This window comes from Anabrus simplex, chromosome 2 (assembly GCF_040414725.1).
Source record: "Anabrus simplex isolate iqAnaSimp1 chromosome 2, ASM4041472v1, whole genome shotgun sequence".
Lineage (NCBI taxonomy): Eukaryota > Metazoa > Arthropoda > Insecta > Orthoptera > Tettigoniidae > Anabrus > Anabrus simplex.
The window spans coordinates 1195660939-1195687675 of record NC_090266.1 but is presented as its reverse complement, the minus strand read 5'-3'; the positions used below and the strand labels follow the sequence as shown (position 1 = coordinate 1195687675).

Below are 26737 nucleotides of genomic sequence, written 5' to 3'. Positions count from 1 at the left end.
AAGTGACACTTTACTATGAAAGAAGAAAGACAGACGCAAGTAAGCGTTCGTTGCTCCACTCTTTTTAAAGGAACTCCCTACATTTCACCTCCACCTACAGTTCAGGTCTTCCCCGGTTCGCCTTTTGATGGCACTGTCAACACCAGGAACATTATTTGAACTGTTACATTATTGTACTCTCTATATCATAATGCATAAAACGTTATTTGGAAAACCATCAAAATATTCACTGACATAATCATGAAAAATCTAGATTTTCCACTGCCCACCGTATGTTAAAATTTGCCTACTGACGAAGAGTAAAACAAAACTAGATTTAGTGGGAAGTCCACCATGTTGGCAACACTGTGTACACATCACTACTATGCGACTTCAGGACGTATACATGCGTAATATGCAAGAAGCAATTCTAAATATATCACTGGTAGTATGCATGCGCAAGTTGTACGAAAACTTTCTACAAACAAGAAGCGATCGTTTCCTACTGGAAAATATTGTAATATGTTATACTGTATGTGAGCAAAGTCTAAATCGTTCGTCAATACAGACTACCTGAACTACAAATATTACATTTTCAACTTCATTACTTCTTTTTGAAATAGGACATTATTTTGGACGGAATATATATTCAGGGTCTTATCAATAACCAGCAGAAAAATATTTGTACTTATCTCCCAAACAACCTGAGTACAGTATGATTGAAAACAACGCCAACAACACTTAGTATGTTGTGCGGGATGACGAAATGATTATGTTTCACGTGGGAACCCATGTGCAGAAATGCATGGTCTGGGCGCTGTTGGGTGTCAAATTTGACAAAGCTTCGGGTATGGTGGTGGATGTGCGTTCCACATTTTTTCAATAAACCTCCACCAACGTAAGAAGAGCATCACATCGGGTTCGGGCTTGAATTGTCGACCTTCATCTTCAATGCAGAGCCTACAACGGTATAATAATAATAATAATAATAATAATAATAATAATAATAATAATAATAATAATAATAATAATAATAATAATAATAATAATCGTATGGTCTCAGCTACCGTGTGCAGACATTTTAATTTGACACCATCTGGGTGTCTGCTCGTCAATTTCAACGTTCCATTTTGCTCTAGGCCTACTAGATGGCAGACAGGGCAAACCGAATCTCTCTTGGGCTCTTGGGCGTCTGTGACTGAGATTTAATTAATGTTGTCGGGTAAGCACTAAATGTGTCACCAGCCATCTTTTACAACCCGACATCGTACGGCATGGATTGCCGAATAGACTTTTTGCCGCCCTTCAAAAATCCGTATACCTCTGTCAGGTTTGAACCCGCTACCATGGGATCCGGAGGCCGACACTCTACCACTGGTACCTACAACGGTGGCACAGAAACAGGTACACAAGGTCAAAGACGTATGAATGTGAGCTCAGTATTTCAGTCGCTGCGACAAAGTCCTCCTTTGATGACTGATCAAACCATACAATAAATATGAAGTAAGCCGCACACTTGAAACTAATAAACACTGCCCTGCAGAAAAAAAATACAACTGTCAACTTCGCTTCCTCCTCTTCCCTCCCACTCATTTCTAGGCAGCCCTTTAAGGGTTTCGAATTGACATATAGGAGCACAATAGAGGCAGCAGCGTGCCGACCTCTCACCACTGCACATGAATCATTTCTAGCTGGACAAAAGTCGTTTTGGGAAGTTATCTGAAATACCACTGTCTGAACTACACTAGCCTGAGTTTGTTTTGACTCTCCCTGTCATAAATCAAGATAAAATAAACACTGAAGTTGCGATGCGTCGGCCGCTTCCAATAGCGCGCCTCTTGATGCGTTAGTTGACAAGAAACTCTCTTTGTTGTGATAATACGGTGAAGAAGAAACGCATAATTTTAATCTTGGTGTTAGGTTGTCACAATGGGTAAGCACTTTTACTTTTAATGTATATAATAACTATCGGAATTATATTCGTTGCGTTATACAGTGTCAATTGTAACCACTGAAGAAGTAATGATCACTTTCAAATTCATTAAATTCCCGTAGACTTATAAAGAAAACTTGTAAGAATTCAGCCTTATTCGAGACCACAACCTATGGCGGATAGTGTGTTCTTCAATTTCCATCCTTAAAATGTCGTGCATATTTGCGCCGTTTTGATAAATATGATATTGTTTACAGAACTAACTCCGCAGGCGCGGTGGTGTGTTGTGAAAAGACGGGAACTCTTCGTGGAGGTATTGCGTATTAATGCTTCTACTGAAGCATTATAAATGATTTTCTAGTGCGCAAACATGACGTTCATAACTCTTCTAAGGACATTTTAAGGAATATTAAAAATATCTAAGCGCTTTTAAGTGCAATTTTGTTATAAAAAGGAAGCAGGGCGGCAGAAAGAAAGATCATTTTCTTACCAAATGCAGTGCATGGTTAGATGGAGAAGTACAATTATTTCATAAAAATGAAGAACTTGTATTTGCAGCGCAAGTATCACTTAGGTCCACTGGTAAAACGGATGCTGCAGGAATTCTTAAAGCTATTGTGGAATCATCACCGCAAAGGACTACGAGGTATAAGAGAGCTTTCAGATCACCGTCAGTGCCTCCTATGCATTATAGCGCAGAAGAAGCTTGAGGGGTTTTGGTAGATAATGCGTTTTCAAAGAGACAGTATGTTAACATACGAGTGGGGTAAAAGCAAGGGACAGTGGCATTTATCCAATGTATAAAGTTGTGAGAGAAACGAAACTGAAGTGCTACCTTCCAAAGGCAGCTCTCAAGGTGGCTGAGATCTCTGCTGAAGTAACATTGCAGGCTCTCTAGACCACACAATTCATCGACTTGTTAGTGTTCAAGCTGATGTTATAAAACAATGTATTAAAGACAATGATACGGTAAAAGCAGAGTTCAAGTGGGGCTGTCAGGACAGTAGTAATCCAAGTGTTTACAAAGAAAATACAGAGTTAAGTGACTCAGATATATTTGTTATTTCTTTGGTGCCTTTACAGTTACATTCCGTTTCAAATGGGGACAAAAGTAATAGGGTTCTATGGCAAAATCTGCATCCCTCCTCTCCAAGATTTTGTCGTCCAATCAAGGTCCTGTACGAAAAGGAGACATCAAGCATGTGTGAGAGAGAAGTTCGTTGTACTGAAGAGCAAATACGATCCTTGGTTCCCACTAAAGTTGCTGCTGAAGGCGTGAATTTTAATGTAATTACTGACTTTGCCCTGACTATGGTTGATGGTAAAGTCTGCAATTCTTTGAGTGAAATTCCAACACAAAAATGGTATGTATGTGGAGCTACACCCAAAACCATGGACGATATTCAGTCAAGATCAAAAAGAGATAATGCCAGCCATTTTGCATTTGGTCTTTCACTGCTGCATGCATACATTAGATTTTTTGAATGCATTCTGCATATTGCCTACCGAATTGATGCAAAAGCATGGCAGATTTGAAAACCCGAATACAAGGTCAAAGTTGCTATGAGGAAGCAGCAGATAGTAGCACGATTTCAGTCTGAAATGGGTCTAAGAGTTGATCAGCCTATGTGTGGAGGAGTAGGAAATTCCAATGACGGGAATACTGCTCGATGATTCTTTCGTGACCCAGTCAAATCAGCTAGAATTACCGGAATCAATGAAGAAAGAATCAAGGGATTAGCTGTGATTCTGCATGCCATATAAAATGGACTTCCTGTTCATGTTGATAAATTTGATAACTTTACTGCAGACACGACACGTCTGTAGCTTGAGTTATATCCGTGGAATTTCCTTCCATATACCGTACACAATATCCTTATACATGGAAGAAGTATAATCGTATCGGCCATCCTGAGTGAAGAAGCGCAGGAGACATTAGGCGACAGGGAGGGTCATGCAAGAAAATCGTCTCGAGAATACAATATTCAAGATGTGTTTAACAGGCTTCTGTTAAGTTCTGCCCCGTTAATTCTACTTTCTTGCATAAGAAGAACGAGCCTTGCCATTTGAAGTGCGGCAGTTGCTACGGGAACCGGGAATTTTCGGCGGAACTCTAACCTTGTGTGTTGCGGACGAAGAGGATGAAGATTTTTTTTTTTTTTTGCTAGGGACTTTACGTCGCACCAACACAGATAGCTCTTATGGCGACGATGGGACAGGAAAGGCCTAGGAGTTGGAAGGAAGCGGCCATGGCCTTAATTAAGGTACAGCCCCAGCATTTGCCTGGTGTGAAAATGGGAAACCACGGAAAACCATCTTCAGGGCTGCCGATAGTGGGATTCGAACCTACTATCTCCCGGATGCAAGCTAACAGCCGCGCGCCTCTACGCGCACGGCCAACTCGCCCGGTAGGATGAAGATTACGAGAATCGATGATGACGATGAGGATGATTTCTAGGAGCAGTGAGGAAAGATAAGGATATATTGTGGCAGTGTAAAACAGAGATATTACGTATAGTGCACATAGTATAGGCCTAGTAGGCCTATTAATAACAGTACCAGTACTTGTCTAACAATAAAATGTCAAACATAAAGCATTCCAGTTAAAAACTATTTTTGTCCAGCTAGATATGATTCCTGGCCCACTGTGCACTGAGTTCCGTGGTTCAAATCTCAGTCACTCCACGTGAGATTTGTGCTGGACAAAGCGGAGGCGGGGCAGGTTCTCCTCCGGGTCATCTTTCATTCCAGCAACATTCTTCAATGTTATTTCATTCGTCTGTCAGCCATTAGTCATTGCCCCAGAGGAGTGCGACAGGCTTCGGCAGCCGGCACAATTCCTATCCTTGCCGCTAGATGGGGGATTCATTCATTCCATTCCTGACCCGGTCGAATGACTGGAAACAGGCTGTAGCGTTTAGGGTTTTTTAAGTGTGCATGTTTATACAGCGGTGTAGGGAACTATTGTGAGTACGGTACATGACGGGCGTCACTGTTAGTTTACTACCGAACTGTGTCCATGCAATACAAAACATTAACATTTGTTGAGAAGACGGCAGTTAACCGCGAGATCGGAAAATGTTTTTAAAGAAAGAGTAAAATAGTAAGAGTCTTCGGAATTCTCCGGAATGCGCTTTCTACTTTGTTATTTCTGCAATTGTATCGATTTGATGCCTATTTTAATTAAAAGTTGAAATAAAATTGAAACCTTCGGTATATAATTCGGGGTTGTTTTGTTGGTTCCTTCAACTTCGAATTAACCCACTTGGACCGTAAAAACGAAGACATGTAGATGTGAGAAATGCAATACAAGTTCATATTAATCTTCTGAACGATACGTTTCCATTTACCGTTCCACACTTTCACAATTTGTCCGCTGAACGCATAACTTTCCCCAAATTCTTGAGCACTGGCTTTTGAATTGAGGGCTCGTATCGTTAGAATTTCATTAGTATAGAATTGTATCTTTCTACAGTTTGCTGTATGGTCACCGGGAAACGCGTCGAGCGACGTCCCTTCGCGGGAACAGCGAAACCATGTGGTGGAAACTATACTGCTAGAGGTCAGTATTCATTCGTCCGTCATTCTTTCGTATCGCAAATGTTCGAGAAATGCAATTAAGAGTAAAGTTTTGTAATTTATTATTCGTTTACTGTAGCCGAAATGACGAATAAACTGTAATACGTATTTGTAAGAATCCGTAACCTTTTGTGCCTCCATCTACCGGTTCGCTGCAACTGTGTGGTATTTGCTGGTTTTGTAGGCTGCTTCTGAAGAAGTTCATGGTTTGCCTGTAGAGGTGCTCAGCTGGGCGCCCGTTAAAGCTAATCCAGTGCGGCCAAGCTGGCGTGACGTAAATACGGACAGCTTACGTAGCAAGCTTACGTCACAGTGAAGCGAGAGAACCAACAACACACTTTGCAAGAAATTGGAGCAGTGACTACGAGGCTCTCCTCCGCTACTCAGCGAAACGTGTGGCTATTTCTAGCCGAGTGCAGCCCTTGTAAGGCAGACCCTCCGATGAGGGTGGGCGGCAACTGCCATTTGTTGGTAACTGCGTGTTATTTTGGTGGAGGATAGTGTTATGTGTGGTGTGTGAGTTGCAGGGATGTTGGGGACAGCACAAACACCCAGCCCCCGGGCCATTGGAATTAACCTATGAAGGTTAAAATCCCCAACCCGACCGGGAATCGAACCCGGGACCCTCTGAACCGAAGGCCAGTACGCTGACCATTCAGCCAACGAATCGTACAGCGAAACGTTGATTGGGGTACAGTCTTATTTTAAAAGGCGCTATAATCGCAAGAAAACTGACCTTTTCAAGATATTCCGGTTTGATTTATACTGCGCTCGATATAAACAGTCTATTTTCTTATATTTAGACTGTAATTTCAAAGAAACCTGACACGTTATAATTTTTATGCTTCAATTTACAAATATAGGTTTAAGCGTACAAGCTACGGTTTACAATTTACAATTCCTTGGATAGGAATGATAGTATTTCTATCTTTTTAAAAGTAAAATGCCTGTTATTCTTTCAGCAAAACGTAATAAGTCCGCCTCTGTGGTGTAGTGGTTAGTGTGATTAGCTGCCACCCCCGGAGGCCCGGGTTCGATTCCGGGCTCTGCCACGAAATTTGAAAAGTGGTACGAGGGCTGGAACAGGGTCCACTCAGCCTCGGTAGGTCAACTGAGTAGAAGTGGGTTCGAGTACCACCTCAGCCATCCTGGAAGTGGTTTTCCGTGGTTTTACCACTTCTCCTCCAGGCAAATGCAGGGATGGTACCTAACTTAAGGCCACGGCCGCTTCCTTCCCTCTTCCTTGTCTAGCCCTTCCAATCCCCCCCCCCCCGCAAGGCCCCTTTTGAGCATAGCAGGTGCGGCCGCCTGGGCGAGGTACTGGTCATCCTCCCCGGTTGTATCCCCCGACCCAGAGTCTGAAACTCCAGGACACTGCCCTTGAGGTGGTAGAGGTGGGATCCCTCGCAGAGTGCGAGGGAAGAACCAACCCTGGATAGTAAACAGATAAATAAGAAAGAAGAAGAAGAAAACGTAATATATTTACATAATTCCAATAGTTTACTGCTTGATTTTGCACAGTGTTATGTAACTTTCCCTGTTCACTGAATTTCTGAAAATAGTATTTAAAACTTACCAGGCGTCCGATGATAATGGTGAGGAGTTTCATCACGAGTGATGACAACAATATCTACTATCCAAGTACAACAATGTAAATTCATCTACCAAGTAGATTTACAGTACATCTTCAAATAAATAACCTAACTGATGTTATTCCAGGTAAGCATGATTGGGTTGTTGGTGAGTTTATCAGATAATTTAAACCCAAAGAATCACAAGCCACAGCATATCTAACTTAACTCCGTATTATATTTAAAATCTTCCTGAAGCACCTCTTAAAATATAATAGTTACAATTGTAATTCACTGCATTTAGTACAAACATATTTGAGGCTGTGTCCGGTCTTATAAACTGCAATGACCGTAAGTAACTTATTTCTCACAACGTTAATTGAAAATGACGTGGACTTCTGACCTGTTTCTTTCATTATTTTCTGCCTCCATTTCAAACTCGGGTATCTCCGCAGTGATCGAGAGTGCCAGCCCGCTTACAGTGCTGTGTGCCCGAGCAACCGTTCATTATAGTCACAGATCTCATCAAAGAAATGTAGTTGCATTGTACAGCATGTTCATAGTTAGCTACTGGCTCTCGTGTGAGGTAGTTCCCGGTAAACTTTCTGATTACCTTCGTCACTAAAACAACATTTCTTTGGAAAGACAACAAGAAACTACTCGAAACCTTTGACTTAAATTAGTTGTTTTTAAATCTCTATATAGAAGTCTGTTTAAGGAATTTTCTGATCATCTTCCTGTTCGTATAACTGCTGACGTGTTTAACCAGATACGTTTATCATTATTTCCTTGCGTTTCAATAACATCTCATACTGTACCGTACGTAAAATGCTAATGACGTTTTACCTAAGGAGAAGCGTCTTACTGCTTCTAGTCTTCAACCAGCGGAGTATTCCAGGTTGTGCTACGAATTAAGCGGGTCATACCTTGGATGGACTCATATCAGCATACGCTGTGCCGACTGCTGTCCACCTTATTGAAGGCTTCATAAAAAGATCTTCCTCGTCCAGAACAGTAGGTTCTTCCTTACGCCTGCAGCCTCGTACCGTTGCGAAAGTTATTGCCAATAGCATGGTAATGGCAACAATTGCACCAAGGCCTATCGTCAGGTATGCTGCGTTTATCTCCATTGGATCTTGCTCCTCCTTGGGCAGTAGTGGGAGTGTTTCATTGCTGTAGGTTCCCTCCACGTCTTCTGTTCTGAGGTCATCTTCCTTTATGAATATCCAGTCACAGGAAGTCATTATGTCACTTGAACAGGGCAGCTTCACGCTCACATTACCCACATCACACTCGTCTGTAAATGTTTGACACCACACATCACTGCAGCTGCATTTTAGTGGGTTATTACGCAGATCTACGAATAAATTGTTCTTAAAATCTAAATTGAGGAACTCTTCCGTACGAACTGAGTTGATTCTATTATTTCTTAAATCTAAAACTTTAAGCTCCTTCAATTTTGCTAATATTTCGAACGAAATCTCCTTTAAGCTGTTGCTATTAAGTTTCAGTGATCTAAGTAGAGGAAGCTTAGTAAATACTCTTCGTGGAAGGAAGGTTATATTGCAGAACGATAAATCTAGGATGAGCAATGATGACGAAACTAAGAAGGCGCTGTTCTCTGGCAGGATTAGTGGATTGTTCTCCAGATAAAGCACCTGCAGCATTCTGTTGTACTTGAAGGTGAGCGCATCAAATTTTGTGAGCAAATTGTGACGAATGTGAAGGTAACTCAGCTTGGTTAGCTTCTGAAATTGTTCCTGAGGTAGCACGTGAAGGCGATTGTTATCTAGAGACAAGTAGAAGAGCTCTGTCATGTTGTCAAACACGTGGGGAGGTATCTCTGTAAGATTACAGTTCTCCAACTCCAGCCACCCTAGAGAAGGTGCTGTCAGTATAGGCATCGAAACAAAAGGGTTGTTATTTAATGTCAATAAATATAACAGATTGTTATTTAGAAAAGTATTGGAATCTAATATCCGTAGGTTATTAGAATCTAGGTAGACTTCTTTGAGGTTGATGAGGGGCTCGAAAGTCTGTGACGTTACAGCTGAGATGCCATTGGCAGTTAAGTTTAGAGTTCGCAAAGCGTTCCGATTTTTGAACGGGCTTGCTGTTTGACTTGCAAGGGTATTGCTTAGGTTCATTCCTGACACGTGTAATTCGCTGATGTGTAGCTGAACACGGGCACAATCTAACACATTCGTACACCGGCATCCCTCTGGGCAGATGAGAGAGCAGCAGGAAGAGAACATGACGAGCGCCAACACCACCAGAACAATAAGCCGCATTATACCGCACCTGAAACAAATCAACAATATATCATTAATATTATTTTCCGCCCGGGAGCTACACAAGTTTGCGATAAATTGGAAACCACAAGCCGTCTCAATATTTACATTTACATTCCTTAGAAATTCTCTGCCTGACCTCCATAATATTGCTAGTTGCTTTTACGTCGCACCGACACAGATAGGTCTTATGGCGACGATGGGATGGGAAAGGCCTAGGAGTTGGAAGGAAGCGGCCGTGGCCTTAATTAAGGTACAGCCCCAGCATTTGCCTGGTATGAAAATGGGAAACCACGGAAAACCATCTTCAGGGCTGCCGACAGTGGGGCTCGAACCCACGATCTCCCGGATGCAAGCTCACAGCCGCGCGCCTCTACGCCCACGGCCAACTCGCCCGGTACCTCCATAATAGCAACACGTTCAAACAACACATCTGCAATTTCGTAAAGTGTTGACCTTTAACAAGAAAGGCAAACTGGCATAAGCCCCGCTCTAACATCAAGAACGGCCTTGGATGTCCGTAAATAGGTATCAATCAATCAATCAATCAATCAATCAATCAATCAATCAATCAATCAATCAATCAATCAATCAATCAATCAAACAAACAAACAAACAATCAATCAATCAATCAATCAATCACCCCTGATCTGCATTTAGGGCAGTCGCCCAGGTTGTTAGAGGTCCACTCAGCCTACGTGATCAGAATTGAAGAGCTATCTGACGGTGAGATAGCGGCCCCGGTCTAGAAAGCCAAGAATAACGGCCGAGAGGATTCGTCGTGCTGAGCACACGACACCTCGTAATCTGCAGGCCTTCGGACTGAGCAGCGGTCACTTGGTAGGCCAAGGCCCTTCAAGGGCTGTAGTGCCATGGGGTTTGGTTTGGAGATAATATCTCTCTCTCTCTCTCGTGTCTTCCGCACGTGCCTGTAATCAAAGGCGCGATATTTGATTCTGGGCGGTTTTTTAACAATTTGCTTCATGTCACACCGACATAGATAGGTCCTATGGAGACGATAGGACGGGAAACGGTTAGGAACGGAAATAAATCGAGCGCGGCCTTAAGTAAGGTAGAGCCCCAGCATTTGCCTGTTGTGAAAATGGGAAACCATGAAAACATATCTTCAGAGCTGCCGACAGTGGGGTTCGAACACACTACCTCCCGAATGCAAGCTGACAGCTACGTGCAACCACTTGTTCGATTGTGGGTGTTTACGTGTGTATTTGTGAACCAAAATATACAGGCCATGGAAACATGCTACAAGTGAAGTGCTGAACGACATTCTTGAAGACATGCTGATTTCTACGACACCGATGATTGGTGATGGTGTGGATCAAGACAGGCTGTTTACGTCTAACTCACGATACAAAGCGAGTTCAAAGGACCAGGCTATAAAAAGGAATGTGATCGGTAATTGCAGTGATTCACCTTGCTTCACTTATTCACAGTAAAGGAAATTAACCAGCTGGAAAGGATAGTAGAAAATGCTTGTCGTCCACAAATCTACTTTTAGATTTAAGAAATTGTCAGCACATTAAGCCCTGTGACAAATTTGTAAGTTAATGTCATAAAAAGATAGTAAGAAATACCTGTGTAATCTCTCTCCCTTTTATTGGCAAATCCTTGACTGCAGATATGATCTGGAATGTTATTCGCGCTTTACGTAGAATACACTAAAATGAAATGTTGTAATTAATAATTATATAAAGCTCATAAACATCAGTTAGACGGAACACACCATCATTCATACACTTTGGGATAAACATTCTTTGTTGAACAGGGGCCTTGTTGGGGGATGGGAAGATCGTAAGGGAAAGACAAGGAAGAGGGGAAGAAACGGCCGTGGCCTTAAGTTAGGTACTATCCCGGCATTTGCGTGGAAGAAAAGTGGGAAACCACGGAAAACCACTTCGAGGATGGCTGAGGTGGGAATCGAACCCACCTCTACTCACTTGCCCTTCCGAGGCTGTGTGAATCCCGTTCCAACCCTCGTGCCAGTTTTGAAATTTCGTGGCAGAGCCTGGAATCGAACCCGGGCCTCCGGGGGTGGCAGTTAATCACGCTAACCACTACACCACAGAGGCGGGCTTTCTTTCTTTCTTTCTTTCTTTCTTTCTTCACTTCTTAATCTGTTTACCACCCAAAGTTTGTTTCTTCCCTCGAACTCAGCGAGGGATCCCACCTCTACCACCTCAAGGTCAGCGCCTTGGATCGTGAGACTTTGGGTCGGGGATGCAACTAGGAAAGGAGGACTAGTACCTCGCCCAGCCGGCCTCACCTGCTATGCTCAACAGGGGCCATCGCAGAGGCGGATATTATTATTATTATTATTATTATTATTATTATTATTATTATTATTATTATTATTATTATTATCTCGACATATTGAATGATACTAAATGAGAATTTGGGCATTTGTGTGTTTTCCAGTTACCATATGCAGAAAGCAAGCAATCTCGTAATTTGGCGTGACTGTTGATGTCGTAGGTTAATTATAGGTAAGGGACCTCCAGTTTCTACGTTTGTAGGCTTACTGCCTCACTCCTCGTCTTGCCTAGTAGCCTGCGCCTCATTCTGGTGTTGCCATTGGTTTTTGTGGTTTTCCTACAGCTGCATAGCCTTTGAGGATCCAACAAACAGACGTTTTTATCACAGGGAAACGTTTCATTTCAAATATCCTATATGCTTTGACCGGAATTCAAAGAGTGGTCCTCTTGGTGAGAAGTCAGCGATAATGGTACTCAGATCATCATCATCATCATCACAATCATAATCATCATCATAGTCATCCGTCTCCGGAACGTGACATTTAGCACTAAAAGCTACCGTCCTCGGGGGCACGGGTTCGATTCCTTGTACTGCCAGGAATTTAAGAATGGCAGGAGGGCTGGTTTATGGTTGGAATGCCATATGCAGCTCACCTCCATTGGGAGACGGACTCGTTGGCTGAATGGTCAGCGTACTGGCCTTCGGTTCAGAGGGTCCCGGGTTCGATTCCCGGCCAGGTAGGGAATTTTAATCTTCATTGGTTAATTCCAAAGGCCCGGGGCTGGATGTTTGTGCTGTCCCCAACATTTCCAGCAACTCACACACCACACATAATACTATCCTCCACCACAATAACACGCAGCTACCTACATATGGCAGATGTCGCCCACCGTCATCGGAGGGTCTGCCTTACAAGGGTTGCACTCGGCTAGAAATAGCCACACGACATTACACTAGTGTTCAAAATCACTAAACGAGGCCATACCGCCTGATAGGAATGTCAGATGGATTGCTGAACAAACGGAAGCTGACTCACACACCATATGTCACACAACTTGTCCAAAAGCAGTGTCAGAAAGGTTCTGATAGCTAAGGTACACCTTTGACAACAACTAACGAAACTTGGCAATGACTTCCACAACAAAATATGCTGTTAATAGGGTGTATGCTTACCCCTAACGGCCACACACATGCTTCGCAGCAACGTGGCATGCTCTCTATCAGATGGTCCAAGAGCTCTTGTGGCAGTCGATCCCATTCCTCCGAAAGGGCAATGCGAAGGTCTTGGAGGGTCCTTGGTGGAGGCTGACGGGATGCAATTCGCCTCTCCAATGCATCCCAGGCATGTTCTATAGGATTCAGATCCGCAGACCTCGCTGGCCAGTCCGTGCGATGAATGTCTTCCCCAGCCAGAAATTCATCAACCAGAGCAGCGCGGTGCGGTCGGGCATTATCGTCCATTAAGAGGAAGTCTGGACCAACCACACCTCTGAAGAGTCGAACATGTTGTCTCAGTACTTCATCCCTGAATCTCCGAGCGTTAACAGTGTTTACTCGGATCACCCATGAAGATATGCAGGTCCGTACGGCCATTCAACATGATACCGCCCCATACCATGACGCCACCACCACCATACTGATTCCGTTCCACGATGTTCTGTGGTTGTATCGGCTACCCGGTTCTCTCCAGATTAATATGCGACGGGAATCGTTTGCAAACTGAAGCGGGATTCATCTGCGAAGAGCACATGCCTCCATTCATTCATGGTCCAGTTTTGATGTTGACGCCTCCACAGTAAACGGGCCCGTCTCTGTACTGGAGTGAGCGGGACGCACACCGCTGGACGTCGGGAAAAATGCCCTGCTGTTCTGAGCCTCCGGTACGAAGTTTGCCGGGAAACGGCAACCCCTGAGACGGCTGCAAGCACCGCCGACAATTGTCTTGCAGGTGCATTCCGATTTCGTCGGGCGGTTAAGGCCAGATATCGGTCCTGTTGTGGGGTTGTTACCCTTGGTCGACCTGGTACTGGCCTACGACTAACATCTCCTGTGTCTCGAAATCGTTTCCAAAGCCTGGAAATGACACTTTGTGGCACATTCAACGATACGGCGACTCGGTCTGTGCCTGGCCTGCTTCCAGGCGGCCGAGTATTCTACCCTGCAAAACGGGGTCCAAATGGCGTCGTTGTGCCATTATGTTGTCACGTTCACCACGAGGCTACACTCCGCACACTATAACAGGACAAACACGACTGAGGTAATATGGGGCGCAGGCACTGGCAGTGTTTACCTTGCGGTTACGCCGCTAGTCAAAGCAGGGAACACTCCTTTCCTATACAGAGCGAACACGTAAGGTTGGTAGGTGCATACGTCGTGCGATTTGCGGTCTATTTCCTGTTGTCCTGCTTACTCGTAACTTATGCTTAACTTTTCAACAATAGTGTATTATTATTACCTCCATTGGGGGTGACCCTGAAAAGAGTTGCACCACCTCGGGATGAGGACACGAATATGTGTGTGTACTGTGACAAGGGGGAGGAGAGGAGATTCTGATAGAGGGTGGCATGAGTGTTGGTAGATTCAAGGAGTGAAGCACTTGCGGAAGTAGGAGAACTTTTCCTGGGTGTTGGTTGGAGATTTTAAGTTGTGAATGATGGGGTAGGAATGGGTGCTGTGTTGTCCGAGGAAGCAGGATGGCTTGCGCCAGAATTTTGGAGGTGAGGCATATAAGGACTTGAGGCTTCGGGCCAGGTATCCTGCGGTGGGCTTATAGGTAATCGGAAATGGTCCGCATGGTCTGACGGTGGAGGCAAAGGAAGCAGGGATCGCGTGTAAGGATGAATTCGAATAGGCAATACTGGGAGCGTTTCTGGAGGTCAAAAAACTTGAGTGAGAGTCGGGGTTTGTAGGGCGTGCGAGTGAGGTAGGGACGTTGGTCTCCGAAGCATTGTTAAAGGTGATCTGGACAGGATGTGACTGGACCGGGCCCCAGTATGAGGTGGGAGATGATTGTGTTCGCAGCAACCTGACCAATTGTCTTTCGCGAAGGTCGGTGATGGGGAGGTGGTCACTGCTGATGCTAGGAAGATAGGAAACATTTCGAAGGTGGATCAAGGAGTTATGGGAAATGATTGCGTCGAAGATTGTTTGGGAATTCATATTTATAACAATTGTTATGGTGTCTGGTATTACATAATACTACATTTACAGGAGTAAAATTAACCCTGTTATTTATAAGAATATTTATTCCCCTAATTGTTTCCTGATCTTGTCTTACAACTTAAAATACCCTAACCCTGAAATGATACCAGCGCCTCATCTATGTTTCACTAATATAACAATATGTGCCTCTGCTTCTTCTAATAGTTTTGTGACTTCCCCTCTCGGAGAACAATCATTGAACGAGAAATGCAACCATGCAAGCTAAGGGCGCCAATCTTTAAGTTGATGACTTAAAGATAAAAATTTATAATCAAGCTTGGACGGACTCTTATCACAGGGGTGGGGTGATAGTGCACTAATCATTAAGCAGGAGAATTAGAAATCAAAAGGCTAATTAAGGCAGATTGATTAAAGTGAACTAGGAAAATACTATTTATTATATTGAATATAAATGACGACGGTTTAACGAGAACTGAATTTAAAATAGGAACTGAATTTAACAAAAAGTTGAATGACTCTACTTCGCGAAAACTTGCAATATTTTTAACTCGCTTGCTCACCATGTAGTCTTGTTCTGCTGGTCCTTGGAAAGCTTCCATTCTTGTAGCTGGAACATCACCGGTCGTCTTTGAGATATCTTCATCTGCAGCTAAGTACCATTCCTGCCTTGCTAAGTGCACCGACCACTAATTGGAAGATGGCTTCGACACTAACACTCCCTATTATGCTCTATCCCATATATTGGAGATGAGCCCTAAGTAATAGTTAGAAAAACCTCCTTGGGTTATGTGGAGAGGATACTCAATTAATAATCCTTCCAACTTTTCTGGAAATGTGCCCTGAAGTTTCATTTCTATCTAGTTTAATACTACCTATTGTCTTAGACTGGTACAAACCGGTCTAGTAGCCGAGCTGTACGTACTTCCTGATGAGAGTGGCTATACACCCCTCATTCAGAAATTCCTAAGTACCACGTCGTGGTAACGAAGTAATTAATGTAGAAGTGATAAACTATCACACTAGTCCACTATCGTACAACAACCATAAGACAAGTTCTCAGACCTACAGCGAAATACAAGATCGAAGAATCAAGAAGATTAATAATAACGAATGAAGAATGATGCCAAGAGCTCCAACACGCCCTTTTATAACCTTCTCTGGCTCCAATTACAGGTCGCTACACGTGGTCCAATCAGTTGACACGTCTCTCCCCACTCCAGATATTAGAGTAGATGGGTCCCAACCAAGATATCAACTGTTCTTCTATTAGCCCTTTCACTCAGTATCCATGGCAACATGACGCTCCTTTGAAAATATAGGCGGTGATCAGTTTGAATTATTCTGGTCGAAATACGGTAGCTGTCGTTACAACGCTTGAACACGTGCTCGCTTTTCCCAGAATTTGATGTCTAAATTTGTCCTTCCTTCTTCCTCGGTGATGTGGCAAGATAGAGGAAATCTACTGCAAGTTAAATTTAAACGAATGTCGCAAGAATCTAAGTGAATATTAGGATATTCAGCCCTCGTTTACAAGTCGTAGTTACAAAGTAATGAAATGATAGTGAGCAAATGATTAAACATGAATTATAATAAAATTACATACCAAGATAAATATCATGACGTTAAATTCCTGAATTAATTACACATAATAAAATTAACATAATTACACTGTGACGTCTGGAACGTTACAGTTTTATTAGTTCATGTTCTTGTTAAAAATACTCCGACTATTCCGCTATTCTCCGACTATTCCGCTATTCTCGGACTATTCTCCTGGTTATGGACAAAAAGACAAAGACACCTCGGTACAGGCCATGAAGGCCCTTGGAGGAGTGGAAGGTAAACGCTTCCACCATTGTTAACCGCAGCACGTGATGGGGTGGAGTGGTTTGCCCCCAGGAATTAACCTGGTACTCATTTTCGGTGTAGGCTGAGTGAACCTCAGGGCCATATGCACCTCCGGAAGTGGAAATCTCCTTTCTTAAATTTTACGACTTCCTGACGGGGATTCTAACCCACACCTTCCGGGCGAACCGAATATGCCTTTACCGCCTCAGTCAGACAGCCCCTCCTGGTTATGGAAGTACGGAGAAATTGAAGGAACTTACTAGGAAATTGAATCTAGCAAAGAAGTCAGCTAAGGATAACATGATGGCAAGCATAATTGGTGGTCATACAAATTTTAGTGAAAAATGGAAGGGTATGTATAGGTACTTTAAGGCAGAAACAGATTCAGAGAAGGACATTCCAGGAATCATTAATGAACAAGGGAAGTGTGTGTGCGAGGATCTTCAAAAGGCAGAAGTATTCAGTGAGCAGTATGTAAGGATTGATGGTTACAAGGATAATGTCCAGATAGGGAAGGTGAGTAATACTAAAGAAGTATTAAAATTTACCTATGATAATAGTGACATTTACAGTAAGATACAAAAGTTGAAAACTTGAAAAGCAGCTGGAATTGATAAGATTTCTGGGGATATACTAAAGGCAAGGGTTGGGATATAGTACCATATAAAAAATACTTATCTGATTATTGTCTGGTTGAAAGAGCTGTATCAAATGAATGGAGAGTTGCTATAGTAGCCCCTGTGTATAAAGGAAATGGTGATAGACATAAAGCTGAAAATTACAGGCCAGTAAGTTTGACATGCATTGTACAGTATGTAAGCTTTGGGAAAGCATTCTTTCTGATTATATTAGACAGGTTTGCGAAAGTAATAACTGGTTTGACAGAAGGCAGTTTGGGTTTAGGAAAGGTTATTCCACTGAAGCTCAGCTTGTAGGATTTCAGCAAGATATAGTAGATATCCTGGATTCAGGAGGCCAAATAGACTGTATTGCGATTGACCTATCTAGGCATTTGATAGGGTAGATCATGGAAGACTACTGGCAAAAATGAGTGCTATTGGACTAGAAAAAAAAGTGACTGAATGGGTGGCTATATTTCTAGAAAACAGAACTCAGAGAATTAGAGTAGGCGAAGCTTTATCTGACCCTGTAAAAATTAAGAGGGGAATTCCTCAAGGCAGTATTATCGGGCCTTTATGTTTTCTTATATATATCAATGATATGTGTAAAGAAATGGAATCAGAGATAAGGCTGTATGCAGATTATGTTATTCTGTACAGAGTAATAAATTAGTTACAAGATTGTGAGCGGCTGCAGGTTGACCTCAATAGTGTTGTGAGATGGACGGTGGACAATGGTATGATGATAAACGGGGTTAAAAGTCAGGTTGTGAGTTTCACAAATAGGAAAAGTCCTCTCAGTTTTAATTACTGCGTTGATGGGGTGAAAGTTCCTTTTGGGGATCATTGTAAGTATCTAGGTGTTAATATAAAGAAAGATCTTCATTGGGGTAATTACATAAATGGGATTGTAAATAAAGGGTACAGATCTCTGCACATGGTTATGAGGGTGTTTAGGGGTTGTAGTAAGGATGTAAAGGAGAGTGCATATAAGTCTCTAGTAAAACACCAACTAGAGTATGGTTCCAGTGTATGGGACCCTCACCAGGATTACCTGATTCAAGAACTGGAAAAAATCCAAAGAAAATCAGCTCGATTTGTTCTGGGTGATTTCCGACAAAAGAGTAGCGTTACAAAAATGTTGCAATGTTTGGGTTGGGAAGAATTGAGAGAAAGAAGAAGAGCTGCTCGACTAAGTGGTATGTTCCGAGCTGTAAGCGGAGAGATGGCGTGGAATGACATTAGTAGACGAATAAGTTCGAATGGCGTTTATAAAAGTAGGAAAGATCACAATATGAAGATAAAGTTGGAATTCAAGAGGACAAATTGGGGCAAATATTCGTTTATAGGAAGGGGAGTTAGGGACTGGAATAACTTACCAATAATTTTCCAATTGCTTTGCGATCATTTAAGAAAAGGCTAGGAAAACAAAAGATAGGGAATCTGCCACCTGGGCGACTGCCCTAATTGCAGATCAGTATTGATTGATTGATTGATTGATTGATTGATTGATTGATTGATTGATTGATTGATTGATTGATTGATTGATTGATTGATTGATTGATTGATTGATTGATTGATTGATTGATTGATTGATTGATTCCCTATCACTATTTAATGTCTGTATGTCATCCTGCAATGTTTTGATCACGTGCCTCCATTGGGCATTAGACTCCAACTGTTCCATAATTGTTTCAAATTCCTTAGACTGTTGTTTAATTTTAGAATTCCGCCCATTTCCTTTGTATCTGGGTTGGCCTCGATGTATCTGATTAGATACCTATCCCTGATTAATGTCTTCCTTTGTGTTCCCAAGTATGGATATTCCTCGGCTAGGTCTAACGCTATCTGGATTCCTAATTTATTTATTTATTTATTTATTTATTTATTTACACTGACTGACAGAGCAAATGCAACACCAAGAAGGAGTGGTCAGAACTTTATGCCAATTGCAGGGTAGACTGACGTCACTGAGGTAAGCTCATGATGTGAAATGCGCCGCTGTGCTGCGCACGTAGCGAACGATAAATGGGACACGGCGTTGGCGAATGGCCCAATTCGTACCGTGATTTCTCAGCCGACAGTCATTGTAGAACGTGTTGTCGTGTGCCACAGGACACGTGTATAGCTAAGAATGCCAGGCCGCCGTCAACGGAGGCATTTCCAGCAGACAGACGACTTTACGAGGGGTATGGTGATCGGGCTAAAAAGGGCAGGTTGGTCGCTTCGTCAAATCGCAGCCGATACCCATAGGGATGTGTCCACGGTGCAGTGCCTGTGGCGAAGATGGTTGGCGCAGGGACATGTGGCACGTGCGAGGGGTCCAGGCGCAGCCCGAGTGACGTCAGCACGCGAGGATCGGCGCATCCGCCGCCAAGCGGTGGCAGCCCCGCACGCCACGTCAACCGCCATTCTTCAGCATGTGCAAGACACCCTGGCTGTTCCAATATCGACCAGAACAATTTCCCGTCGATTGGTTGAAGGAGGCCTGCACTCCCGGCGTCCGCTCAGAAGACTACCATTGACTCCACAGCATAGACGTGCACGCCTGGCATGGTGCCGGGCTAGAGCGACTTGGATGAGGGAATGGCGGAACGTCGTGTTCTCCGATGAGTCACGCTTCTGTTCTGTCAGTGATAGTCACCGCAGACGAGTGTGGCGTCGGCGTGGAGAAAAGTCAAATCCGGCAGTAACTGTGGAGCGCCCTACCGCTAGACAACGCGGCATCATGGTTTGGGGCGCTATTGCGTATGATTCCACGTCACTTCTAGTGCGTATTCAAGGCACGTTAAATGCCCACCGCTACGTGCAGCATGTGCTGCGGCCGGTGGCACTCCCGTACCTTCAGGGGCTGCCCAATGCTCTGTTTCAGCAGAATAATGCCCGCCCACACACTGCTCGCATCTTCCAACAGGCTCTACGAGGTGTACAGATGCTTCCGTGGCCAGCGTACTCTCCGGATCTCTCACCAATCGAACACGTGTGGGATCTCATTGGACGCCGTTTGCAAACTCTGCCCCAGCCTCGTACGGACGACCAACTGTGGCAAATGGTTGACAGAGAATGGAGAACCATCCCTCAGGACACCATCCGCACTCTTATTGACTCTGTACCTCGACGTGTTTCTGCGTGCATCGCCGCTCGCGGTGGTCCTACATCCTACTGTGTCGATGCCGTGCGCATTGTGTAACCTGCATATCGGTATGAAATAAACATCAATTATTCATCCGTGCCGTCTCTGTTTTTTCCCCAACTTTCATCCCTTTCGAACCACTCCTCCTTGGTGTTGCATTGTCACTGTCAGTCAGTGTATTTATCTATTTATTTATTTATTTATTTATTTATTTATTTATTTATTTATTTATTTATCTGAAAGTACACAGGTTTTGCACCCAATTAAGTACCTTCTTGACATTCAGTAACAATCTGTATCTCTGAATTTAAAGTTTAACAAAAACAAAGTTAAAAATGAACAAAAAACAAAATAGAACAAAATTAACATGATATATGATACCATTTACAGTTGATAATAAATGAAAAACTCACTAAGAAATCACACAGTAATACAAAGCAAAAGACAATGCAAAAACAAAGAAACTTAAAACATGAATGAGTACACTGGGAAATATGAAGAATACCAGAAAGAAGGAATTATCAAAAATTTACAAATTGTAAAGGCAGGCTTCTAGTTTCTTACTGAATTCTTTATCCGATTTGGTGAATATATCGACTTCTTTTGTTACGGTGTTGTAAAGCGTTGTCATTTTTACGAAAGGTGAATTTGACTGATGCAATGTTCTTGACGTTTGAACGTGAAATAATTGGTGCTGACATGATCTTGTCTGCGGAACATGGAATGAAATGCGTCTTAACAGTCCCAAGGAATCAAATCGTCCTATTAAAATTTTTCTTAGTATTTGTATAGAAATTAGGGACCGTCTGGTTTTCAATGAAGTAAATTGAAAAATATTCCTTAATAACTGGGTTGATGTGTCGAAAGGGCAAAAAGTCCTAAAAGTTTTGAAATAAAGGTAACGTAGGAATTTGTTTTGTATCATTTCAATGGCATTCACTTGTTGTTTTGTATACGGGCTCCAGATTATTACAGAATATTCCAGTATGCTTCGTACCAAGGTAATATATAATTTATTCAGTACAGAGGGCTGAGTAAATGGTCTCGAAGTTCTTATCAAAAATCCTAGCATTCGGTTAGCATTCTTTGCTAATGTATTGATATGATTGTTGAACGTTAGCTTACCGTCAAAAATTATACCAAGATCCTTAAACGTTAAAACCTATCCAATTTTTCCCCCCGTATATGATAGGCTGAGACTTCAAATTCCTTCCTCCTGGTAAACGTCGTGTATTTACATTTACTAACATTCAAAGACAAATTATTAATTTCACACCAAGAAATGACATTATTAATGTCCATTTGCAACTCGTCTTGGTCGTGGTGGTCGCTAATGTATTTGTAAAGTTTCAAATCATCAGCAAAAAGTAAACAGTTAGAGTGGCAAATATTGTCTGGTAAATCATTAATTAGAATTAAAAACAAGAGAGGTCCAAGATTTGAACCTTGCGGAACACCAGAAGGACTGATAAAATTATCTGAAATTCCATTGTTAAAATAAACAAACTGCTGTCGGTTTTTAAAATATGAACAAATTAATGTATCCTACCCTGCCATAACCTGGAGTAGGTTTAACTAAGGGACTTTTAATGATAGCTGTTTCCTTTTCACGGTGTTATTTCCTCTATCGGCATTCCTCGGATTGATAAACGCGGGAATTATTGTGGCAGAACAGTACGAAATTAACTAATACTAGTTGCCTCTAGAAATGATTGGTTTCCTATACGCATATGCTTTTAATTTATATTTGTCACGGGTGCTCTGTACATCTTTTTGATCCTATCGTACGGTTTTCTGAACAGTGAATACACTGATCACATGTACAGTATTTGTATCGTGAGTAAATGCACATCTTCCACATTGAGGCTCTTTGCTTCGGCAGCTTTTAACTGTGGACCATGTCTTTAACACTTTTGTAGATCATTTGTGAAAACGCGAATGCTTCCACTTTTATTTTCAACATGAATGTAACTAGATAACCTTTGAAATTCGATGGCTCCCTTTATAGTATCTGCAGGGGTATACTCTGTTTCCCTGCAACTATTTTCCTCCTAAATCTCGGGGCGTTAGCTATAGGAAATGGGGATTCTACATATTTAAGTAACTCGATTATTGTCAAATTGCGATCTACTCCCCTAACAATTCCCATGCTATGCATATTAGAAGATGGAATATACGCATTCTAATCATTCTGCATCAAAATCGGATATTTCAGGAAACTGTTTGCTTCTTCTTCTTTATTAAAATTCCATCTTAAGTTTGTTTATGCCTTTTGGGAGGTTATGTGATAACAATGTTATTGGCTTTACGTCCCACTATCTACTTTTACGATTTCCGGAGACACCGAAGTAACGAAATCTTGTCCTGCAGGAGTTCGTGTACGTGCCGGTAAATCTACCCACACGGGGCTGGCGTATTTGAACACCTTCAAATACTACCAGACTGAGCCATGATCGAAACTGACAACTTGGGCTCAGAAAGCTAGCGCCTTAGCCGTTTGTGCTATTCAGCCCGGCAGGGTGAATATGTTTAATACCCTGAATTTGTTGCTCAAAGAACAGTCATACTATAAACATAGGATGTACAGTATGTAGATTGCCTAATGTAGAGTCTTATTTTCTGATTCTACAAACACCGTGTATGGGCTTATATGTTTGTCTGAATAAATCTTAACAATTGTGTCCAAATTTCGATCTCTGCGTTTGCACTGTGTAGGTTTTTCTATTATGAAAGTGCTCTTCATGGGTACTACTTCAGTTATGATACAGTATTTTCTTCTTCTTCTTCTTCTTCTTCTTCTTCTTCTTCTTCTTCTTCTGCTGCTGCTGCTTCTTCTTATTATTAATTTTATTATTCTAACGGTCCCAAAGATGGACCACCACTACCCTGGAATATTGCAAGTGAACGTAACTTACTAGGTTCTGAACGCCCGGTATCCAAGTACGAGATAAACAACACAACAGTAAACAAGTACTACGCTAAAGTCTACAATATTACTTATCGGAGTCGTAACACTTGTGCTGTGTGAGTAGATTCAAGTACGCCCATTCACCAGTCAAGCTACCAAAGAAAAAAGAAAAGCATTTATAAACAATATCAGGGATCTGTATGCGACAGTAGAATATTTACGAAATGTTTATCCTTTGGGTGATAATGTCTATAAAATAACCATGTAGTGCTCGATTCCGACATTTTTATTGCTAATCAATGTAAATTTGGGAGAGAAGTCGATGATAATAATAATAATAATAATAATAATAATAATAATAATAATAATAATAATAATAATAATAATAATAATGTCCACCTCTGTGGTGTAGTGGTTAGTGTGATTAGCTGCCACCCCCGGAGGCTCGGGTTCGATACCCGACTCTCCCACGACATTTGAAAAGTGGTACGGGGGCTGGAACGGGATCCATTTAGCCTCGGGAGGTCCACTGAGTAGAGGGGCAGTTCGATTCCCGCCTCAGCCGTCCTCGAAGTGGTTTCCCGTGGTTTCCCACTTCTCCTCCAGGCAAATGTCGAAATGGCGCCTAACTTAATGCTACGGCCGCTTCCTTCCCTCTTCCTTGTCTATCTTTTCCGATCTTCCCATCCCCCCACAAGGCCCCTGTTCAGCATAGCAGATGAGGCCTCCTGGGCGAGGTACTTGTCCTACTTCCCAGTTGTACTCTCCCGACCCAAAGTCTCATGTTCCAGGACACTGCCTTTTAGGCGGTAGAGGTGGGATCCCTCGCTGAGTCCGAGGGGAAAAACAACCCTGAGCGGTAAACGAATTAAGAACAAAAGAAAGAAAGAAAGAAAGAAAGAAAGAAAGAAAGAAAGAAAGAAAGAAAGAAAGAAAGAAAGAAATAATAATAATAATAATAATAATAATAATAATAATAATAATTTCGTGTAGCTATTCTTAGCTTGTAAAGGAGACCGTATGTAGGAGTTGGAGGAGTGTTGGGCACAGCACAAATATCCAGTCCCCGAACTAAGGGAATTAACCCTGCAAGGTTAAAATTTCCGATCCGGTCGGGAAACGAAACCTGAGACCTCTAAACCGGAAGCCATTACGCTGATCATTCAACCAAGGAGCCGGACCAGTACGAGCTCAGGGAAGTTGTTGTTTTGTTGTTGGTTTTTTTTTTTTTTTTTTTGCTTAACGTCGCACCGATGGCGACGATGGGATAGGAAAAGCCTAGGAAGTGGAAGGAAGCGGCCGTGGCCTTAATTAAGGTACAGCCCCGGCATTTGCCTGGTGTGAAAATGGGAAACCACGGAAAACCATATTCAGGGCTGCCGACAGTGGGGCTCGAACCCCCTATCTCCCGATTACTGGATACTGGCCGCACTTAAGCGACTGCGGCCAGTATCCAGTAATCGGGAGATAGCGGGTTCGAGCTAAGGGAAGTAAAACACAGTGGCCATTCAAAGAATTAGCCTTCAGACGAAATGGAGCCAAGTGGATGATTAGAGTCTTGAACTGTTGGAACATGTATTATCTCGCAGAGATTATTTATTTGTAGGACACGGAGAGATACGCATTTCCTCTATTGTTCATTGACATGAAGTGAAGATAAGATACTGCGCTGATTAGTTCCTTGAATGAAATATGTCACAAGTAATTGAACGTAAAACTCTGATGAGCCTGAGCTAGTTCTGTAAACTCAGTGTAGTCGCTGATCTTCTAGCTTACAGTGTTGTACCGACATGCTAACATGGCTTGTTCAGAAGCCATAACTGTCACTGTTGTCTAGTTGGAGTGAATATAATAACTTTCTATTGTCAGTCAGTCAACATGTAATGAAAATCCACAGCCTGATTCCAGTCATTTAACCGGGTCAGGAATGGAATGAATGAAGCCCCCATCTAGCGGCGAGGATAGGAATTGTGCCGGTTGCCGAAGACTGTCGCACTCCTCTGGGGCAATGATTAATGAATGATAGATGAAATGAAATGATATTGGAGAGTGTTGCCGAAATTACAAATAGGACAGGGAAAACAGGAGTACCCGGAGAAAAACCTGCCCCGCCTCCGCTTTGTCCAGCATATATCTCACATGGAGTGACCGGGATTTGAATCACGGAACTCAGCGGTGAGAGGCCGGCGCGCTGCCGCCTGAGCCACGGAGGCTACTTCAACATGTAATACCGTATATCTTGAGGTTAAAAGACCGAGCGAGTTGGTTCCGGGGGTTGACTCGCGTGGACTCTCGGGAGATGGTGGCTTCGAATCTCATCATCGGCAGTCCTGAAGATGTTTTTCCGTGGTGTCCTATTTTCAAACCAGGCAAATACGGGGCTGTACCTTAATTACGACCACTATCTTCGTAACCCTAGTCCTTCATCATCCTTGAGTCGCCGAAAACCCTCGACGTGCTAGTGCGATGTTAAACCACCAGGAGAAATAAAAAATAAAATAAGAAAGTAAAAGTGTCCGCCTCTGTGGTGTAGTGGTTAGTGCGATTCTGCCACCCCCGGAGGCCGGAGATCGATTCCCGACTCTGCGACAAAGTTTGAAAAGTGGTACGAGGGCTGGAACGGGGTCCACTCAGCCTCGGGAGGTCGCCTGAGTAGAGGAACGTTCGATTCTATCCTCAGCCATCCTCGAAGTGGTTTTCCGCGGTTTCCCACTTCTCCGCCAGGCAAATGCCGGGATGATACCTAATTTAGCCCTATAATGCCCGGCGTGACAAATTCGTTACACGACTTTCAGATGCTATCAGAAGCAATACATCTCTTTTCTTCTTCCCGGACCACAGTTGAGGAAAATATCCACCAGAGTGTTCACGACTGTGTGACAAATGTGCTACACTGGGCATTAAGAATAAAAGAATAAAAGAGATGTATTATAGCTTCTGATAGCATCTGAAAGTCGTGTTACAAATTTGTCACGCCGGGCATTATAGGGTTAAGGCCACAGCCTCTTCCTTGCCTAGCCCTTCCAATCTTCCCGTCCTCCACAAGGAGCCTGTTCAGCATAGCAGGTGAGACCGCTCCTTCCCAGTTTCATCCCAGACTAAAAAATGTCCCACACTGCCCTTGAGACGGTAGAAGTGGGATCGCTCGCTGAGTCCGATGGAAAAACCAACCCTTGAGGGTAAATGGATCAAGTAAATAAATAATAAAAAAGCACATGCTAGGTATATCCACTGCTTCGAACACTGATATTAAAGTCGCTGAGGATACGAGAGATGGAATAAGTACTTTCACACAAAAATGATAAGCACCTGGAAAAAGGATTAACTATTAGGTTATGTGCACTGTAATCTCAATGCAAGTAGCCTACTGTACTGTAGAATAACTCACAAGGAAGCCATTCTGGAGATCTGCGCTGCCATTGGCTGATGCATCTGACATCAC

The 26737-nt window shown here is 42.8% G+C and overlaps 1 protein-coding gene across 1 annotated transcript in view; it reads right to left on the bottom strand.

Moving 5' to 3' along the window:
* Positions 1-6786: 6786 nt before the first annotated feature.
* LOC136863404 (carboxypeptidase N subunit 2) overlaps positions 6787-26737 on the bottom strand; it is a 32201-nt gene continuing 12250 nt past the window's right edge. Inside the window, exon 2 of the mRNA XM_067139815.2 lies at positions 6787-9363. Within this exon, the coding sequence (XP_066995916.2) occupies positions 7983-9353 (1371 nt within the window). The 5' untranslated portion in view covers positions 9354-9363 and the 3' untranslated portion in view covers positions 6787-7982. The remainder of the gene's footprint in view (positions 9364-26737) is intronic.